General features: G+C 38.7%; 3 protein-coding genes across 3 annotated transcripts; 1 reads left to right on the plus strand and 2 right to left on the minus strand.

Moving 5' to 3' along the window:
- Positions 1–23: 23 nt before the first annotated feature.
- Positions 24–1,292, minus strand: LOC145903491 (uncharacterized). Its single transcript, XM_082991574.1, has 2 exons — positions 717–1,292; positions 24–275 (listed from the first exon to the last, which is right to left on the minus strand). Exons 1-2 carry the CDS (start codon positions 975–977, stop codon positions 180–182), a joined length of 357 nt encoding a protein of 118 aa, XP_082847700.1. The 5' UTR covers positions 978–1,292; the 3' UTR covers positions 24–179.
- Positions 1,293–3,636: 2,344 nt separating this feature from the next.
- LOC145901653 (forkhead box protein J2-like) lies at positions 3,637–15,920 on the plus strand. Its single transcript, XM_082989408.1, has 14 exons — positions 3,637–3,794; positions 4,613–4,720; positions 4,812–4,935; positions 5,133–5,207; positions 5,811–5,888; positions 8,752–8,817; positions 9,002–9,082; positions 9,496–9,622; positions 9,997–10,102; positions 10,464–10,660; positions 11,423–11,524; positions 13,272–13,451; positions 14,120–14,198; positions 14,549–15,920. The coding sequence occupies exons 1-14, from the start codon at positions 3,703–3,705 to the stop codon at positions 14,613–14,615; spliced, it is 1,482 nt and encodes a 493-aa protein (XP_082845534.1). The 5' UTR covers positions 3,637–3,702; the 3' UTR covers positions 14,616–15,920.
- A 209-nt stretch (positions 15,921–16,129) lies between these two features.
- On the minus strand, positions 16,130–19,409 carry LOC145903601 (EGF-like repeat and discoidin I-like domain-containing protein 3). The gene is made up of 9 exons (XM_082991695.1): positions 19,273–19,409; positions 19,050–19,208; positions 18,657–18,779; positions 18,052–18,123; positions 17,757–17,876; positions 17,511–17,633; positions 17,094–17,249; positions 16,432–16,610; positions 16,130–16,267 (listed from the first exon to the last, which is right to left on the minus strand). The coding sequence occupies exons 1-9, from the start codon at positions 19,355–19,357 to the stop codon at positions 16,130–16,132; spliced, it is 1,155 nt and encodes a 384-aa protein (XP_082847821.1). The 5' UTR covers positions 19,358–19,409.
- Positions 19,410–20,660: the final 1,251 nt, after the last annotated feature.

The raw sequence follows: 20,660 nt of genomic DNA on the forward strand, positions 1-20,660 counted from the left end.
ACAAATTATAAAATGCAACGTCAACTTTTCGATGGAACTCCTATTTTCATAAGAATTACGTTATATGTACACAGTAATATTGTTTAAAGAAAAAGTTGCACAACAGGAAACAAATAACGTGTACATAAGCTATATATATCAGAATTGACTTCCAACCACCTCCAGATCCTCTGAATAATCTACTGGCAGGGGCAGTGTGGCGTTGCATAACCGCCACGCATTCGCACGTGACACCCAACATCATGTGACTTCGGGCGCAAACTTCCTTGAGCAACCTTAAAAAAAACAAAAAGAATAACAGTGCTGGGTACTTTTGTATTTTGAAGGGGGCTCATGTCACGCAATTGTGGCTTGCCAAAAAGAGCAGCCTTCAGTAACTTGTTAAACAAAGAAAGAAAACAACACCAAAAAACAAAAACCAAGTCTCAAGGTCCAAATGCCTGTTTTCAAGAAATCTCTAACTTGCCACATAACAACAAGAGCTTGTAAATGTGGGGCCCGATTTGAATGGTTCCAAGTCCAAACTTAATTTTTCTTACAGTAATTCGTTAATGTACTGGTCTACAGTTTTGCTGTTAGTTTTTGAAGTAGGTAAATAGCAGGACCCTGTCGAAGGAGGAGACCCAAATTTGAACAATTCCTCAAATATACCAAGGACCAACTAGATATATCAATCTGCAATAATTGAAATTATTCCAAAATGAAACTAAACCTACGCTTATCTGGTTCACGTAGCCCCTTCTTTCCATAACTCGAAATAGGTAAAGCCTTCTGTTGTCGTTGCAGTACAAACGCCCGTCGTTCCTGCACCTTCCAACCGTAAGTGGCAAAAAACTTCTCATCGCATCAAGGCGACTTTCTCCTGAAAGCAGCGCTATCTTATTGATTACTGTGTTAATATCGTTGCCGTTGCTAAAAGTGCTGTCAATCGAGTCTTGTGTAAATCGCAATTCGCTGGGTCTCATCATTGAAGCCATGGTTGATGACAAATATAACTCCTATCGGCTTTAATTCCTATATTTATTTTGTTGATTTACTGTGGGACAAAAAGACAGCAAGGTACCTTTACCAAACCAAGTAAACAACTTTGAAATGGCTAATTGATTGTATTTGCTACAATACCATTAGCTGAACCAGTTACCTTTTCATTACACACTAAAACCAGATTTGAATGTGTTTCTTTTATTCTTTGATATATCTAATCATTACATGTTTTGACAATTAAACAATTCTTGTTTTTGTTTCAGCTTTTGTATCTAAATATCGTTTTCTTGACAAGTTCTTACTTCATAAACCAACTCACGCGAAAACATCTGTCAACTGAGATATCATACCAAATAAACTGCCATGTACCAATGTGTTGGCACTGTGAATTAACCAGCAAAGAAGCATCCGATTGTTGTGCTATAAGGGCGGCACCGAAACATATTTTCTGCTATTGGGGAAGTCCCAGTGTAGTGCTTTCGGTTCTGATGGAAGTCAGCGGGGGAATAAAGTTTCGCCATGGTGACTTAATGTTGGTACGTGGCCGCAGTTTACTTATTAGCTTGTCCAGACAGTAAGAGGCTAGAGTTTCAATGTATTTATTATTTTCCCTGTTGTTACGTATTATACGCCGAGTAACTAGGTCTGCCATAGAACTGGAACATAAAGCAAGGGTGTCTAAAAAAGGAATATGATTTGGAAACAACGATCAATTATTTAACGCTCCGTTATAGCAACCCCTCAGTCATGGACGCCCACAGAAAAACTTCAAGGGGGCAAATGCTCCCCGTTGCCCCATCCCCCAAAAGTTAGTTTCCTAACTGTTCACGAACGAAATTCATTGATTAGTTACTGGTGTAAATGTTTAGTTTCTACAAAAAAAAACATTAGTCGCATTATGATTTTAAACCTTTGTAGTCATTGGAACATAATCTTTGTTAAAAAAATTACCGGGTAAATGTCAACATTGTATTACACAAGTGTGTTTTAGAATGGTAAAAGCTATTGGGCCTGCCAAAGCTTTATATATATACATATACATAGACTGTGTCATTTTTATTTCAACACGGCCGCACCCAAAACAATGACGTAAGTCCTCGTAACAGAGGAAGTCAACCAAATCAATCCAAATAAACGCTTCAAGTACCAAGTTCGTCATTCAAAGTCCTATTTATAGCTCTGGCCGTACCGTTTTTATCATATATAGGCTATACCAACTTCCAACAACTTTATAGTCATACACAATCACCAAAGGAGTCGTAGCTTCAGCAAAATTAAATTATGCTTCACCTTTTTCCGTACACTATATGTTTCTCTAACAATATCATTGAAGAAAGGTTGGCTCATAGCCTTAACCTTAAGTTATCGAAGATGCTGTTCATGGAAAAAAGTGAAGTTTTAAAAGAAATTCAAGCCCTTCCTGTACTGAGAGTACACAAATGCAAACTGGACGGCAAATACTATACGAAGAATTCCGCAACTTTGTACACCCTGCGAGTCTTGCAGTGTCAGCACGATTCATTTGCATCAATGAAAAGGCCTGTAGGTACAAATTGGTTGATTTGGTTGAATTATGCTATATTATGACATATATAGTTTACGCAAAGATTTTTTAATATCATTGGTTTACGTTTCAGGTGTTTGAATTGAGGTGTACTTGCACACAACAGTCAGTGAGTCAATCAGGACGTGGATGCCATGCTACTTTGAAATACTATGATACGTTTAAACATTGTGGTTGCTGAAGAACACTATAGCAATGAAATTGATTCTTGTCCACACTACTGATTTTTTTGTAATTGCTTGCAACAAGAATAGTTGCTTGCTTAAAAACTTGGGATTTATGTGTCAAAGAAGCAATTTTTTTCGCATTCTTTACAATCGCAAAATACATTCAATTCCTTTCTACCTATGTTTATATAAGTTACCTGTATCGTCGTATTCGAAGGTTCCGATTGACCATGTTAAAAAATGAACTTGTACAACTTTAGTAAGATATCTGCTACAGATTGGAAAAAATATTTGCTTAGTTTCCCATTTTTTTTAATTTTCGGTCGTTAGGTGGCGGTATAAAAAATGGTTGCAAATTTTTAGCGTTGTGTGGTTCGATACGGCAGTCGTAACTCGCAACTGGAACTTAGAACGTCCCACGAGGCAAATGCACCTAAACCTGCTAGGAAGGTATGAAGTTTAGAAATTTATCTTATCTTCACCTCTTCATTACGCACTGAAGATTAATTGCAGGTTTTGAGGTTCCATTGAAACTTTAGTAGCTTCCCATATAACATGGCCAGATTGGATAGTTTGTTTTTTGCGCGGAAGATTTCGTATCGGCGATCATTATTTGCGCGGACGATTGCAACGTATTTTCATATGTTAATGCATTAGCTAATTAATATTGAGCGGATTATCGGTAAACTTTCGCAAAAGCAAAATTTTGACATTGCCTTACATGTTAAGGCATCAAGTTAGGCCAATGATGTGGTTTTAATTGGATAGTCTTTTGCTTTTGATAAAAAATACAAAAATTTTAGACATTGCCCTTCAATTTTCACTGCTTCTTAATTTGAAAAGATGATCTCAACATCAGTCAGTAGTAAATCTTATTCTCATATTTGCATGGATTTAATATGCTGAATCTGTAACAGGTAGTTTTAACTTAATGTTGTAGGCAGTACATACAAAATTCATTGTCACAAGGGCCCTATAAACATCCACATGACTGCGGCTGCTGTTCTTAATATGACAAGCAACATGCGAGATGCAGACAATAATAACCTTGGAAACAGCCTTACTTCCCTTGCTTGGCTGTAAGTATTAAATTCTTTTGGTAGCTGTAAGTATCACAAATTTATGTGCATATATTTTGGTTAGTTACCTAAAGTAGCCTTAAAGGAATATTAGTCCAGGGCTATAGTAGAGCTACTTGAACCTTTGCTGTTGAGACAAGTGTGGAAATACATGGATGTTTTGTCATGCTGATGCAATATATACTATAACTGGCCCTTTTGTGTTTACGATGATGTTAGATTACACGGGTATAAAGGTAATACAAAGATGTCATTATGTAGCATCAAGCCATGGAAAAGCATTTAAAAAAGTTCACACAAAAAATTGCACTTTTTTTCTCAAACAAATTAATGGAAAATGCTTAAAATAGACTTTGAGATGTGCAGTATGTAATTTTATTTACCTATTTCAGACCAGGGTTGGGCAAAAGAGATGGTAATTATATGTTCAGGCTCATGTCAGTATAGGACATGGGAAACTGGTCAATAATTTAGTATGGGAATTGTTATGTCTAACAGCTTTTATTCATTGTCACTGGACCAAACAGGACACGAGAAGCGTACTTTTATCTAGCAGACAAGGTTTTCACCCAGTAACCCAACCACCTACCCAACATATTGTTTTATTCTTCTGCCATTCATCTGTTTGTACTTTTATGAGCCAATGGCAATCGTACCCTGTAAAATTAGGTTTTTATCAAATATTATTAAAATATCCAGCATAGTGTATTTTTCCCAATTTGCTTGTAGTAAACACTTTTTTTCTGATAAAAATATATTAATGAATTGGTAAATGTTTAACCCAATACCATTTAACTTTGCTTCAATGCTATACACAGGACTGGTGTAAACTCAGCCAAGTCCGACAAGGAAAACAAAGGTAACTCAAAATCAGGAGAAGGTGAAAATGGTGATGGCCAAGGCAAAGATGGCAAACCTCCTTACAGGTAAAATTATTTTTCCTTAAAATATAATTACCTAATATATATATGAAAAAGTGAATGCTTTGCATTTTCCATAACAAATTACAATGTTTAGTTATGCCAACCTCATAACACTTGCTATCAACTCATCTGAAAAGAAGAAAATGACTTTAAGTGAAATATACAAGTGGATATGTGAAAATTATCCCTACTACAGTGAAGCTGGGAACGGTTGGAAGGTAAATTATTTGCGAATATATTTTAAACTTATGTGCAAAAAAAGCCATATTACTGCAAAAGCTTTTTTTTAAACTTAGTATACTGTTGTCTGATTTGACATAATTGTTTATGCTCGTTCAGGGAAGTTGTTCAATGTGTGCTACAAGCTTTCCCCTACTAGTTGTTTGATACTGAGCTTTATATTGCACTTTTGCAGAACTCCATACGTCACAACTTGTCACTAAACAAATGCTTCACCAAAGTACCCAGATCTAAGGATGACCCCGGGAAGGTGAGATTGCATGTTTGTGAGGAGGTATTTTGCAACAATCCACAATATTGAGCAAATGAGTTAATCAAGAGCTCATGACCTTTTTACGCTGCCAAGGTGCGCTTAGTCACGTACTAGTGTATCATTTTAAACACTCACCGAGAGATAACAAAATGCCAGGGTTGCGAGAATTGGAATGAGACAGGGAATAAGTATCAAATGACAGTTGTATGAGGCTTGCCAATGGGCACATAGTATTGTCTTTTCAATCCGAGTTCTCTTGAACCACGGTAAAGTGTTTTCAAAGTCACAAATAACTTTTCACATAATTTGTGAAAAAATTGTTGTCTCACTGACGACAAACAAGTGTTTGACGGTTAAGCATATCCGGTTTGTGACACTGTGTATGTTTTGTTCACCATACATGTTTTTCTTGTTCAAGTGCTTTACATTGGGAAGGTGTTTGCAGTGGGCATGCCACAACAATGACACAAGTGTTAAAATACTCTTGTTTTCCACTTTTATTGCCTCCTTTTCATGATTCACTTTCCAACAAAGCTTTTTTCAGTTTTTGTTTAATTTTCCATTTGAAATAACAAAATAATTTATTTTTACACTTTACAGGGTTCATACTGGGCAATAGACAACACACCTGCCAGTGACCAGCCCAGTGCAAAGAGAGCAAAGTTGGGGTTCAAGGATGTAAGTGCTATAGAAATATACATTGCTTTACTTCTGTCCACATTGCATTTTGATTGGTTGTCAAAAAAATCAAATTGGTTGATAATTGCAATGCAGGTAATTGCAATGTGTTATAAATGAGCATTTATTTTTTGCACATGTTGTGCTTATGAGTTTAAATCTGTTGCAGAATTTTTAAATGCATTGTGGTGGTGTAAAGACCTTAATACCATGTCATAATATGAGATTGGCTTTGCTACAGAATCACAAGTACTTAAAAAATAAGTAAAAAGCTATCCTAATAACATAAGTATGACGCAACGCACTTTCATTGTGTTTACTGGGTATAAATTCAGCCTGGCATCTACGTTTGCCACAATGACGCCAATCCCATAGAGTGAAATTGATCGAACTTGTTTGTGTTTGCCTTCTGAACGTTTGTCCATTGTCTTGTCTTGAGAAAGGTGGCCTGCTCATGTTTGCTGTCAAACACTGGTGTGTTGGTTCTTGAGGCGATTTAACTTGATTAGTGGTTTCGGCAGATCTTGTAAATATTTTGTGGGTATAAAAGAATTTTGCATGATATTTTTTGGTGCTGAAAATTTGATATGTGAAGTGGTCTTAAGTAATTACAACTGTTAGGTTAATAATGTATTAATCAAATCAATGTAATGGATAGAGTGTGTCTGGTGTACTTATATTAAAGTTTTTTATAAAAGCATATAATCTCATGGATGATTATTTCATGGTGCAGTTCATGCTAAATGTATTCAACGGAATTCCTTCTCTATTTTGTTCCTATTTTCTTGTAAAAGTGAGTCAACTGGTTTACAATCTGGCAAACATGGCATGGATATTTGAACTGTTGCCCCCTGCTTGTTTGGCAAAACACGGGTGTTTGTTTTGTTAGGGAGATATAAACTACATCATTCCTAGGATAATTGGAAAAGCAATGGAATTTCCCAGCCCTCCATTTCTCATTGCTTACTCCCATCGCTGAGTATTGTTCTCAATCAGTTTTATGTAGCAGTTAAAGTTTTTGTCCCCTTAGCGGACAAATGAGCCCATAAAGTATGTGTGTCTTGGTTATCCAGTTTTTGTAACCTTATAGTTAACATTTTTTTTATATTTTGGTCAATATAAATGTAAAAAATCCTCCGCACCATATTAATTTAGGTCTTTTGCAGTCATTTTATTTTGAAAAGTTATTGCACTAGTCTTACCCATGCTGTTTATTTAAATCAAAATGTTTAAAAGTATTGAGCACGTGATTATACCAACAAAATGGAAAGCCCAGGCTGAGACACATGGGCCCGACTGCAAAGGAGTGCCACTCAACATGCCTGGAGTCTGTTTTGTGTGGCTTTCCCTGCTTAATTAAGAGACCGGATTCTTTTTCAGACCTTTGTTCTCAAGTATTTTAACAAGGCTTCAAAAGTGGTGCGCCCCAATGGCTGGTTTGTTTTGCTTCAATCAAGTTTCCCTCTGCTTTACAGGATCCAATCAGAGTTGTTCTTATTTATACAATTATTAACAAACTCTACCTATGAAATTATTTTGGATAATCTGCCTTGAATTTATTGTTATGGATGGAGTTGATCGTGATTCTATGTCTGCTTACATTTAATTGTAGGAAATGTGTACTCTATGTAAGCCCTAATTTTAAGTCCTTGCATGAAATTACTGCTGATGCTGCGAGGCATGTTTTATTACTACAATACGGCTTTTCTGGCAATAATTATTTTTTATTCTTGCATTTGAAAAAGCTGAAGTCATTTTGGTGTAATCCAAGTTTTCGGTATCAAAAATGTCGTCTGTAAACAGTTTACCAACAAATTTATAATTGTTCTAAAAAATAAAAAAAAATAAAAATTCTGATTAAGTCCCACAAGGTTATTTACTAATGCTAAATTGGTTTTGTTTGCTGTAGTAACGCTGGCTTGCCTTTCCAGCTGGTTCACTTGAGATATATTTAGGTGTTACAGCATTTTGTTCCAACCATTGTAAGTGAAACAAAATTCTTGTAAGTGAAGCCCCATTGTAAACCATGGAGAAACGGTCCCCATACCCTTTGTATGTTGCTTCCGATTGTGGTACAAAGCAAGGACGCCTTTTCACATACATGTTTAAGAGAGTTTGTTTTTATGTTTGTTTACCTTCAAATGCACCGTTAAGAAATTGGTGTCATGTTTCTGGTAGTAATCCGTACTAAGTGATGTCACGAACTTTGGCCCATTTAGTTGATTATCAAAGTAATTCAGCTGTATTGATGCAAAGTTCTAAGTATTTTCACACATGGGTCAGCAAAAATGTTTCTGAGATTATGTGCTTTGGAAGGCATGTAATATTTGTCGTTGTTGTAAAAATTTCCGGGCTACTCTTTTACAAGTACTAAAATATGTACAAATATTATCCTACACATTCCAATCTGATTCCAAACACGAGATTGCTTCCTGCTGTTACACTTCACTGTTTGTGTAGCCGACCGATTTAAACCAAGCATTGATTGTTTATTTTGCATCTCTTTCCATTCGTTCAAGTGGACACTTTTCCACCTCTGTGAAAATTGTAGGACATTAGCACACATGAGGTACTAAACAGCATAGCACTGTGGATTATAAAAGGATACATTAATTTACCGAGCAGAGCATAATATGACAATCAACACAACATGCATCAAATATATATAAGTATGGCACACATTTAACTGTCGTTTAAAATTTTTTTTGTGTGTGTGACTGGTTATGATAAATTACAAGTTTACCTTTACTCTACCGTTTTTTCTCTAGTCGTAGAATTATTGACATTTTTGGCATCGATGCAATTTATTCATAAATCTCAGTAAATAGGTAGATTGTGATTCCATATTGCTTTTTTGTTGCAGCGGGTTTATTACCAAGGATCAACAGAAAGCATTCCAAGGATAATGGTGTATGACAATGGATATCTTGTAAGTGTGTTAATTTAAACCATCCAATCTACTTTAAATTACCATTATGACAAAGTATTGCACTGTATAAAAGAGAATTTTGTATATATTACAGTGTATGAATGTTTAATAGGTTTGGGTACAAGTAAGAACTTGCTGCCAATTGTTAGTTTGCTGTGGGTTAAATTGTTCTTCTTTTTTTAAGGCATCTCCTCAAGGAAACAGCCCAATGCCTTCCACCCCATGCCATGCTTCAACACCATTAAACCAATCACAAGTTTCGCATGTGAGTATTATTTCACAAACCTCAGACCTGTACAGCTATTCGGCTTCTAAAAATAGTACATTGAAGTCAAAATGCCATGTTCTCAAAGTGCGGAGGTGGAACAAGTAAAGGCACGCGAGTGCTATTGGTTTACCCCAGAGTGGCAATGGTGCATGTCCCCATCAGCAAAATCTAAATTTATAACGGCAGGTGGTCTATTTTTGGTACAATTCCATGTGAAGATTTTTCCGTGGTTGAATGGTAATGTGAGACCTCATTGTGCTTAAGGCTTAAAATATATATACAACCTTGATTACTTTACTAGTTTGGCACAAACCTACAAAACAGAAAATTGAGAGCTCCAGGCAGTGCACACTGTCTCAACCTTCGACCCTCTGACAAATTGTGTGAAATAAATTTTTATATCTCCTCAGAATTCAAGCTGTGGCGACAACAGCTTTGCCGGAAGCCGAGGTTTGGAAGGGATGGAAGACCTTAAAGATCTCAGCTGTTCATTCAAGTCTATCTATCGAACTGTGTTTGAACCTCATTGCCATGAAGGTTTGTCAGAATTTTGTAATGTATGCCATTTTATTTTCATCTGAAATTTGTATGCAAAACATTTTACAGAATATATACGTAATATGTTTAGTTTGTAAGGCCCATTTTTGCTAAAATATCCACTATTTTATTTACATAAACCAGAATCCAAGCACTGGCCATAAATAAAAAATGTACATAACATTTACTGCTATTTCCTCTGGTGTGTGGTAGCTTAACATATGTTGCTTTATGCACACATTGTGCTTTTATGGGAAAACAAGCATCATTTTAAAATTTACGTAGGAAAAGTAAAAGTGTGTCGTTGAACGAATTTTCTACGGCTAATGGCAAACAGTGTTTCAACGTCCTGTGTTTTATTTGTATGTTGACAGGAGGAAACTCCATGAGTGGGCGAAGTGTGATGAACAACTCCCATGCAAGTTCATGCGTCTTTTCAACGTCCTCACTAACTGCCGGCTCTTCTGAGAACTACTCCAAGTATGTTTGCTCAGTTGCGCATTCTTGAAATATGGGGTGTGCAGAACGACTACTTCACTGTTTAAACGGACAGTTTGGCATTTGAATCTCAATTTAAACACGGTTGTTTAAACTCTTGCAAGGTTATGAAAACTTGTTGAGTGAATGAATCTCACATTCATCACTAAGTTTTGCATAACTTTTTTTTATGTGGGATGCCATAACTAAAAGTACTTGACCTGAAACAGCATTTGCTGAATAATTTCACATTGTGTCTAGCAAAACATTGAGGGACAATAGTACAAAGTACCTTTATTACCGTTTGGTCAAATTAGGAGCCTCACACTTTTTTGAAGGTAAACGCCAATTTTCTTTGCCTAAGTTCCAGCTCTTACAACTACAACATGAACCAGAGTAGTGGACACCATCCTCACCAGAACCCCTACCTTCACCTCTCAGACAACAACGCCGGCCCACTGCGCCACGTTCGACCTGATGGCCACATGGGTGGTGGTGGAGGTGTCCTTGGGAGGTCGGCAACCTTGAACCAAATTAACAAAGCTTCGGCCAGTGCTTCTGGTGGGTGTTTTTAATTGCATTTGTAGTGTTATAGAAGTAAATATCATTTACATGTGGTGTTAGTTTGTGGCAAATGCAATGCCATAGTTTAACTCTTTCCTATTCTCATGCATCGTATTTAGGGCATTTTCAAGATGTCTAAAAATATGCTAAAGAATCTCGTGATGGCATGAGCTAACGGTTCAGTAACTCGACACGCCAGACGCATTTTTTGGCTGCTTGTTGCGTCACAAGCGGGCCATTGTTACGCAGTTCGCGTGAGGATTCGTTCGGGGCGGAGTTTAAAACTGCACCCTCGTCCTTACATAATCGCTATATCAACAATGGAAAGCGCCAGTCTGGTCTGATAAGTCCAGGCTTGTACCCAGTATGCCTGAGTATTGACATGTATTTCTTTGATGACACATCACCTTGAACAAAAAAAAACGCATTATGTGTGGATCGTGTGTATTTTGGTCAAAGCTAAACCCCCGTTTCAACCACAAGACTTTCCCAATATTGTGTTTAGTTTGAAGGATCAACTGTAATCAATTCTAAAATTTGCTACTAAGTTTTTGATGGCCATAAATATATCAGCAGATTTTGATAATAAACACTCTAATCTAATTTAAAGGAAAACGGATGTTAATTTTTACCAATCTAGTGACTTTTCTATTCTCCTTGTGAGTTGTGACTGCACTGAATACAGAAGCACCGTTTCTATAGTAAAATAATTCTGAGCAATGTTTTTTGATAAAATTTTCCATTTTCTGTTGTATTTAGGCATCAGCTTCGAGTTCGGGAACAACAGGGAGGCGTTACGTCAGAGTTGCGAAATGGCGCGAAACCACAATTTCTCCGACGTCGACTTCACCCAGTTCCAAGGTAGCGAAATCCGCTTTATTCGCCAAACCCGTTTAATAGCCTTTAAATCATCCGGAAGTAATAAGCGTGGCCTTTATGCCATTTTTACTCGGCCGCAGTGCGATGCTGTTTGGACGTTGACTGCCAAACCCTTTGTAGATTATAGTACTTTTGATAAAGTAGTACACGAATGTTGGCATTATTTTAAGACAGTGTTTCCCAACCGGTGGTACGAAGGCATTCCAGGTGGTACGCGAGCACATTTCCGTAATCTGGGATATAATTCGAATATAAAAAATCGTAATTGATGTCAAAATGCTTGTTACTTCATCCCCTAAGTTACTTTGTAACACCCAACTAGGTGGTACGCAACCACAAAAAGGTTGGGAATTACTGCTTTGAGACAATACCGGCAAGCGAAGGGTTGAATTTTGGTTGTCGGTGCACTGAGCGTCTCCAAAACCTGTGAGACAGGCGTAGACCTTCATCATGTGGAAAAAGGGGGCTTAAGGTTCCCGCGAACCGTTTAACATACTTACATTTCAAGGAACAGAAACTACTTTTTTTAAGAAATGCTCGCCGGAGCTGTTTGCGCCCCACCGATACTGACGTCACGTGTGGTCGATCAAAACATCTTGTGACGTAATTTTCCGTCGCCTGCGCGCATTCCCGTTTGTAGTATGACACACGCGGCCATTAAAAACAGCAATTAAACACAGACACGGTTTGCCTCGTAAACGCGTTTTTTTATGTTTGTCGAGGTAGTGCTAACACCTTGTACTTTGGTCGATTCGTACGCTCTGAACATCTATGTTACCCGCAATCTTTCTTCCCACCATGGTACTGATAGTAGTGCAAGTTTAAGCGTTTTCTCTGTTCCGATAGTAGTTTTAAGTACTGAAACAGTAGCTCTTGGCCTAACCGCAGCGAATCCTTGCGCAGTTGCGAGCCGCCAAGCTTTCTGCTTAGTCTCTTGACATTTGTCTTGCGTTCCGGTGCTGCGCAAGCCCAATATTTGTTCCGCCTCTGAGCTTATCGCGAGTGAAAGCTGTCGCGAGACCCGCTGTGTTTTAAACACGCACGCTGCGAAGGTGAGCTGCGGTCACGTGATATCGAACAATACCTGACTTCTGCCTAAATGTCTTTCGCGCAGCAATCGCGTTGAAACGAATCCAGTCCGAATTGTTATTTAATATGCAGTGCGGGATAGGGTACGCAGGCCCAAGTCAAATTGTGATAGTGGCCCGAAAATAACACACATATTTCTCTCCCCAAGAATAAGGGTAAAACACTAAAAAATATAAAGACAAATCCATCGATCTTTTTTCGAAGTCAAGTTTGTGGAGGGATTGTAACTTTCGATCGTCGACCTCTCCAATCTTGAATATCCGTCATAAAGTTATTTGGGTGGCCCACATTATTTGCTGGCTTTAGACATATGTTTACCTAATGGTTTGTCAGACTCTTAAAACATGTAATGTGCACGCCTCCTTAAACCACAATTTTCTCTCTGGGAGTTAATTTTCTTGTAGTAACCCGACTCCGTTACATTTGCAGTCGTGCAATGTTTAAAACAGTTTTCAAAGATAATCGTTAGGTCTTCAGTGAGAGTTGCAACGATAGACTTGATTTTTACCATAATGTGTCGTAAACCTTAATCGAAAATTTCGCAACGACATATTTATGCTCGGAAAAATAAAACAAGACCGCATAACTTATGTTGGTTCTGCCTCATTTTTGGTCAGCTATTAGAAGTTTCTTTGAATAGATTTAATGGAAAACATGCAGCAAGCCGACCAGAAGAACTGGGACCTTGACCAACAGTCGATGGACAACATCTGCGTGAGTTTGAACGAGTTTTTCCATCGGACAGGGGTGTGGCCCACCCAATCACATTCAGCCTCAGCCGGACACGCCTACCTTTCTCCACAGCCTCACTCCATGCGAGGTAAGTTTAAAGGGCAGAAGCAAAACACGTCTTTGTGTTCAATATCGATTACACTTTGTACGGGTAACGACTGGTTATATGTTGTTTTGGAATTGCAGCTGCAGCAACTTGGCGAAATCTCATTTGAAACCATAACAATTGGGTTGTAAATTTCTGTACCATCCGCAGTGTACTTTATTTGTTAATTTTAGAGACACCGCAGGTCTTTGGGGGTAGCGCAACCAAGGTGCCCCCGCCACACAGTAGGGGAATTCCCCCCTACCCAGGTCACCGGTCATGTCGGGGTCAGTAGTCTGGTAAAACTCATTGTGAAATTCCACGTCTTGTCCAATCATCTTACGCTGTATTTAGTGTCATTCGATATGTGTTTTCATTTTAACTGTAGCCCGCTAAAGCACCTGCTAACTGAAGCTTTACAAAGGCCCGCTTAACAGTTTACTAACCACGACATTGGAGTAGCTATTATTCCTTGTAAACCACGGACAAACTGCTGTGCCCTTACGGACGAACCTGTCCGAACCCAATGGTGGCGGTTCACCCTTAATTTGTGATTTCCCTTTCAGCCTGTCGCCATACTTTAATGTCATTGTCACACGTAGCGCTTCTACTACGTTGCAGTTTGTTCTTGCCAATAAGTTGTCGGTGTATAATGTACTTTATTGCTACAGGTCACCATCCCAACCAACATAGTGCAGGCATGGGCGCACAAATGAGCATGGGACACCCGAACCCTGTAGTTGTTCCCAAGTAAGTAAACAAATTTTGCTTGTTAGAATTTATTGAACACGGAAAACTATATTTTACAATTATAAAGAAACCTTGCAAAGCCCCTAACGCTACATGTGACAAAAGCAAGGCCTGTAGTCTTTTATATACTCCAACAACAAGACCTTACAAATCCGCTTTCATTGTCACAGGACTGCAATCTAGATTGTGAATGCAATAAAAATGCACAAACCTTTCAGTTTATATGACTGGCATTTTTATCAGGACATAAAATTCTACATAACAGAAGTGCCTTCGTTGCGATTCCATGAAAAATATTAATTAACGCCCTTGGAGTTACGGGCGCTAGAAATAAAATCCCTTTGTTTTAGGTACAACGCCACTGATTCACAAACCGAGGAGATTGACGACAATTTTGATTGGGATTCGATATGTTGAACGTTGCAACCGCCAGCCGGTCGGTTGTTTTTCTTCGTTGTTTTTATCTTTTTTTTCCCACACCAAGCTCAAGTGCTTGCTTAAACGTTCTCATTTGCATGGATCACGAAAGGATCTGTTTGCGCAACAAAAATAATCGATTGGTAGGAATTGTTTGGCCCCAAAAATGTTCCTCTTGTTTTATGCGTCCCGAACCCGCGAAGTTCATCTTTATAACGGTAAATTCAATGTAAGGTGTTATAGAAAACAGGCGTGTTTTTAACTTTCGGTGGATTTTGTTCCATTTTTATTGCATTGACTTATTCCGACTCTTCACGTGCCTCCTGATCTTCAGTTTTATCGTCGGGTGCTCCGCAATCATGGAACTGTGAAGGGCGCTTTTCATCATATGTTACTTTCCCATGTTTTCGGTGCGCCGCCCTGCGCTTTCCTATCGCTTTCACTGCGACCTGGCTTTTGTACATATGCTTCAACGCGTCGCTTTGCCCTCTCTCGTTTTTCGAACTTTGATACACATTCGCGACACTACTGTATATCAGTCAGAACCCCAGGGCGCGGTAAATGATCCACACTGACCCAGTCTGTGGAGAATAATGCCAGCTCGGCTTTTGAGTTCGGTAACAGTAAATTGCTTTTGCGCAGTATTCTCTTGTACGTTGATGACGTCATTCGCTGAAGGTCGGCGTTTTGTATGTGTACATACACACAAGCCGTATGTCAATCCTTCGACTGCCACTTTTGACTGGGTTGTCTTGTAAGTGCATTGTACGTTTCTGCGTACTTCGAGATGAGGACGTTTGTACAGGGGTTACACGAGGGTAAAAACTATGTTGTTGAATACGATTGAACGACATTGCGTGCAAGGAGTGAATATCACCCGTTGAATTGTCCGGTGGACCCGACCCAGTCGTTTTTTTTGCTTGTGCCTTTCCCTCTTCAGCCTTTCTTTTTCAAAATTTCTATATTTTTCTATTTCGCCACTTTCCTTTTTTGGGTGTCGCTGCGCGTTGCTGTGAAATGTGAAAACCGACTTTAACAGTGAAAACTTCTGTTTAATCCAATTCGCAACGTTGATTAACTGATTTGCATATTTGCATGCAATAATGACGTAAACATGAGTCTTTGCCTTCAAGTGTGGAGATTTCTATAAGTTCTACCAGCGTTGGTCTCGCGGTCCACATATGTATGACGTCAATGATTGACCACTAGCCATAGAAATCGTAAACGGCGTGTGTCGCAATCGTAGTGACTTGTATTGTGTTGTTCACCAGTTGGTGTAAATAAGCGCAAAGTACAGGTTCTAATGAAAAATTTTGTGTGATTATGAATTTGTCAACGAATGTGTTTATTTAAAGTGAGCTCGTTCAGAACATTAATTTCTCCAATGCAGTTTGGCTGCATCAGCAGGTGATTTGTTGCTTGCTAAGTAGAAACAGTTCATACAGATTTTTCTGTGCATGTATTTTCCACAGACAAGTACATTTTTCCGAGTATATACTGATATAATGGTAAATTCAACAAGTGAAGTATTCCAGCTGAGTAGCTGGATGTCCGATGAAGTTTACCACATACAAACGCCAGAACCGGGCAGTGATAGGCTCCCAAAAACGGATTGCAACAGCCGTTGTTTGATCGGTGTTTCCTTTGAAAATCTGAAAACATCGATAAGTACAAACTGTTCCGCTTTACATATGTGTTAATGAGCCCATGTTTCAGTCTATATGCAAGTTCGAATTATGTTACACGCGACGGTTCTGTGTCGGAGAAGATTTATGTTGTTATACTCGCGCAATCAAAAAACGTCAAACCAATTTACCCTGTCTGTGTTATTCTTTCCCTTAACATACAGCATTCCGATAGTGGAATCACCATAAGCAAGTTTGTATTTTGTAACCCTCTGGTCTTTCCCTGGTATCGGACGCGCTTTAGTAACAACACCATAAATCTTCCTTGGCCAAAGAAAGTCGACTTGAATCCAATCTCCGGTCGTTGCGGCTGCCACATAAACCGATAGAAGAACTATTACTGTGCGTAGAATAAATTATGTTTGCGACTGTTATTTGGAGCGCATCATACACAAAAAGGTGCCGCGTGTTTACATTGTGCATGTTTGTTGGAGTTACGTTCAACGGAACGTTTAAGTTTAAATAAAACGATTTAAAATTTTGAAAGCTGCAGACAGATGGCCACTGTTTCGACCTAAAAGGTCTCATCAGTGCAGCTGGTGTGACTATCGGACGACTTTGCTGACCAAACCGCCAAGCAAATACTTCACTTTGTGCTGACTATTGGTCAGCAAAGTCGTCTGCCACCAGCTGCACTGGAGACCTTTTAGGTGAAAACGGTGGCCATCTGTCTGCAGCTTTCACAATTCATATTATTGGCTCCACTTTGCTTATGATTTAAAATGATTAAGTTTTTGCACATTTTAGTTATAGTTTTGCATGGTGAATACATTTGTGGGCATTTGGCACTCACCTTTCGCAGCCCAGGCACCAGCGGACACTGATGTCACGACGCTATTGAGTCGACCGTTGTACGGTTTGAGGGTGTTGTCGAAAAAGCTGGAAGCCGTGATTTGTGCGTCGTTTACAATCGATGAGTTGTATACTCCCGCATAACAAGAAGACACAACTGCAATAGAAAAGTTACGACCTCGTCAGCCTACTTACGTCCACCGCAGTTTTTCCAAAACTTTTATGTCCACGGAACCATGCACGGGTATTTAAGTCGACAAGAAGCATCCGAAGGGACATTATTTTTTCTTATAACCAGATAGTAGCTTTAAAACCCAGTGATTTTGTGAAAGAACCCTAGGGTTCAGCGGAACATGGTATCGCTGGTTTACTACAAGCCGGATAATTTAATATAAACAAATTTAAACAAGAGGCATACGCAGGCCACAAAAAGGTCCAGTGTACAACGTTCCGACGCATGAACATCTCGATAAAATGGGCTTCTGGGATCTTTTGCATTGTGCCCCATTTTTGCAGGGAGTTTGAACGCAGTTGAGCAGATCTGTGTAAATATATATTGTAGAAATATGGAAAGGCCAATTAAATTCAATTACTATTTCATAACAATGCATAAATCGGCGTCTTCGTACTTGTTGTAAACAACTGTGGTCCTGGGCACACTTACTGGTATTGCAATTGGGTCCTGAGTAACCGTATCGACAAAGACAGGTGAAGCTGTTTACGTTGTTTACACATGTTCCTCCGTTCTTGCAGTACGCGCCCATCCCAGCACAGTTGTCTACATCTGAGAAGCATAGTTTTTTTATATGTGTTTGTTTTCATTAAAAGAAACTTCGTGCAAGAGTTAAGATGTATTATTTGCAATTTGATTTTACTTTGTATAAATGAGATAACTTCAATAATAAGGCCGGAAGACACAATGCAAGAAAAGGATGCGACAACTTTTGAGTTTGCTTAACTGTTCGTAAGTGCGTTTCCGCATGATCCGTCAGACGGTCTTCGATAGAACGCCGTGGTAGTAGTTGGTGCAGCTATAACATAAACAATGGTGTGGGTGTGTATTACAGATACATAACGGATCAAAGTTAGCATCAAATCATTAATGGTTAAGGTCAACTCCTGTTTTGCTATGACATTACAACTTTGTTGTCAGTTCAAGTTGCTCGCAAATTACTATTTCCTGTTTGTGACAAATTAATAAAGCCCACTCTAACAAAGTATTTTTTCGTGAGGGAAAAGTGGTTATGCTAAAAGTCGTTTCTGTGGGTTTTGCGCAGCACCGGGCAAGGTCGCCATGTTGAAGATCAGTGGTTCTCATCCATTTTTGGTGTTTTTGGGATAAAACAACTAATTACATGAAGAAAAAAAATACATGAACACAAATTTACATGTGTAGCAATTTAATGTAAATTTACGTTGTATTTGGGTGTTTTATTGGAGAAGACCGTAGATTTTTATTATAATATTTTAATGCGGACCACAAAAAAACAATGGTATATGCGGCTTCAAGCGTCGCGATTAAGAATTAGTATTGTAGTTTAAACAGATGCATATGTTTTCTTACCACCAAACGAATATGAATACGTGGATGCAGCGCATGAGATACTCGTAACTCCCCGTTGCAAACTACCACTGTAGCTGGTCAAAGGTGCCGAACGATAAACCGTCAAAATCCCACCAGTCTTTGCTGACAGAGAATAAAACATTCAAACATAGAAATACTACAATGCTCCGTAAATAGCCAACGGGAGGTGTGGTTGATAAAGTAAATATATTTTGTTCTAATCGGTGAATAATGCACGTGAAGGTTACAAACTGCGAGTCTCTCATCGCTGGAAAGGCTTTTTTATCACTTCCCCATTCACAACTTGGCAACTGCTGCTAACATTTAAGCATAATAATGCGGTGCGTTTTTACAATATAGTTGTTTAAACATCGTACATGCATTTAGACTTACCAAGCATTTTGCTGTCGTGAACGGCGCCAACGCAAATACTGCCGCTCGCGTAAGTACCAGTGCCGCACAAACCCTCGGTGTTAGTGCGGAAACAGCCAGAGGGACATTTAAGGTCGCTGCGTTGTGATGTGAGTGATCCGAATGTTGCCAAACAGGAAACTGACGAAATTTCGCAATCCAAATGTAAAAAATCGAAGGGTAAAAGCACAAGTTTGTAACTTACTTTCCGTGTAAACGGCGCTGCACTCAAATATCCCAGCCAGGAGAACTAGTAAAACATACCGAAGAATTTCATTGTTGGGCGCCATTTTTTTGCGTGCTTGTAGAACTACAAAATCGGACAATTAGCAATAATTCTGCTCCACTTCCGGCTTTGGTCTGCCTTAACGAAAAAAATTTAAAGAAATTTGGGGTAGTTATATGAGAAAAGAAACGAGGTAATTTTTTGTTACGATCGTGTTTTTTCTGATACATATTTCGTCTACTTTTAGGCACCCTCAGTATCTCCGAAAAACATGGCGTTTCAAAACAAAATAGTCAAGGCACAAATTCGAAGACTTTTTATTTGACTTTCTCACGCCTGTCGCACAAAACCACATATAAACTTTGAACTTGATCAACAAAGGTGGACTACATAAAACCTTTTCACAACATGAGGCATCTTTTCTGAGAGGCTTATTGGTATATCCTCTCTGCGCCCGACGAACACTTGCTTTACCATCATTGCGACAAAGACGGATAGTGCAAAACGGGAAGTTTTGAATTTCTCAGTCAAGTTGCCTGTTATGTAACACAATAACATCCCATCAAAAAAAAAGTCGTTGTAAAACCGCTATTTGTTAATGTTGAGGTGATGTACTGAGGTGTTGTATAATATCATATGGCTAGTTGTTCCTTGTTGGATATAAACAAACTATACATATTGTAAATAAATATTTTTCGTGGCCAGGTGTGTCGATGTAATAAGGCTGTTTTGCACAATAGGGGAGTTTTTATTATTTCGTCCCATTTCACCACATTTCTGAATGTAAGTCAGCAACAAAAGTTGTGAATGTCTTGATATTTTAAACCTGAAACGCTGTATTAAATTACTTTAGAACAGCCACAAAATCGGTAATAACAAACATGTTCTGCGCCCTCGAATGGATGTGCGCCTTGTCGGCCTTCTAGTTTGTCCAATGCATAGCTTCCCAAACTTCTTCGCTCGCAAACTCTCTCAATTAAAAAAAAATATTCCGCTACCTCTTATGTTTGACAGTAATCTGAGACGACATTGCGTGCAAGGAGTGAGTATTACCCGTTGAATTGTCCGGTGGACCCGACCCAGTCGTTTTTTTTTTGCTTGTGCCTTTCCCTCTTCAGCCTTTCTTTTTCAAAATTTCTATATTTTTCTATTTCGCCACTTTCTTTTCATGGGTGTCGCTGCGCGTTGCTGTGAAATGTGAAAACCGACTTTAACAGTGAAAACTTCTGTTTAATCCAATTTGCAACGTTGATTAACTGATTTGCATATTTGCATGCAATAATGACGTAAACAGGAGCCTTTGCCTTTAAGTGTGGAGCTCCGATATCTTTGGTCTCGCGGTCCGCATCTGTATGACGTCAATGATT

Source organism: Ascidia mentula, chromosome 5 (genome assembly GCF_947561715.1).
Source record: "Ascidia mentula chromosome 5, kaAscMent1.1, whole genome shotgun sequence".
Classification (NCBI taxonomy): Eukaryota; Metazoa; Chordata; class Ascidiacea; order Phlebobranchia; family Ascidiidae; genus Ascidia; species Ascidia mentula.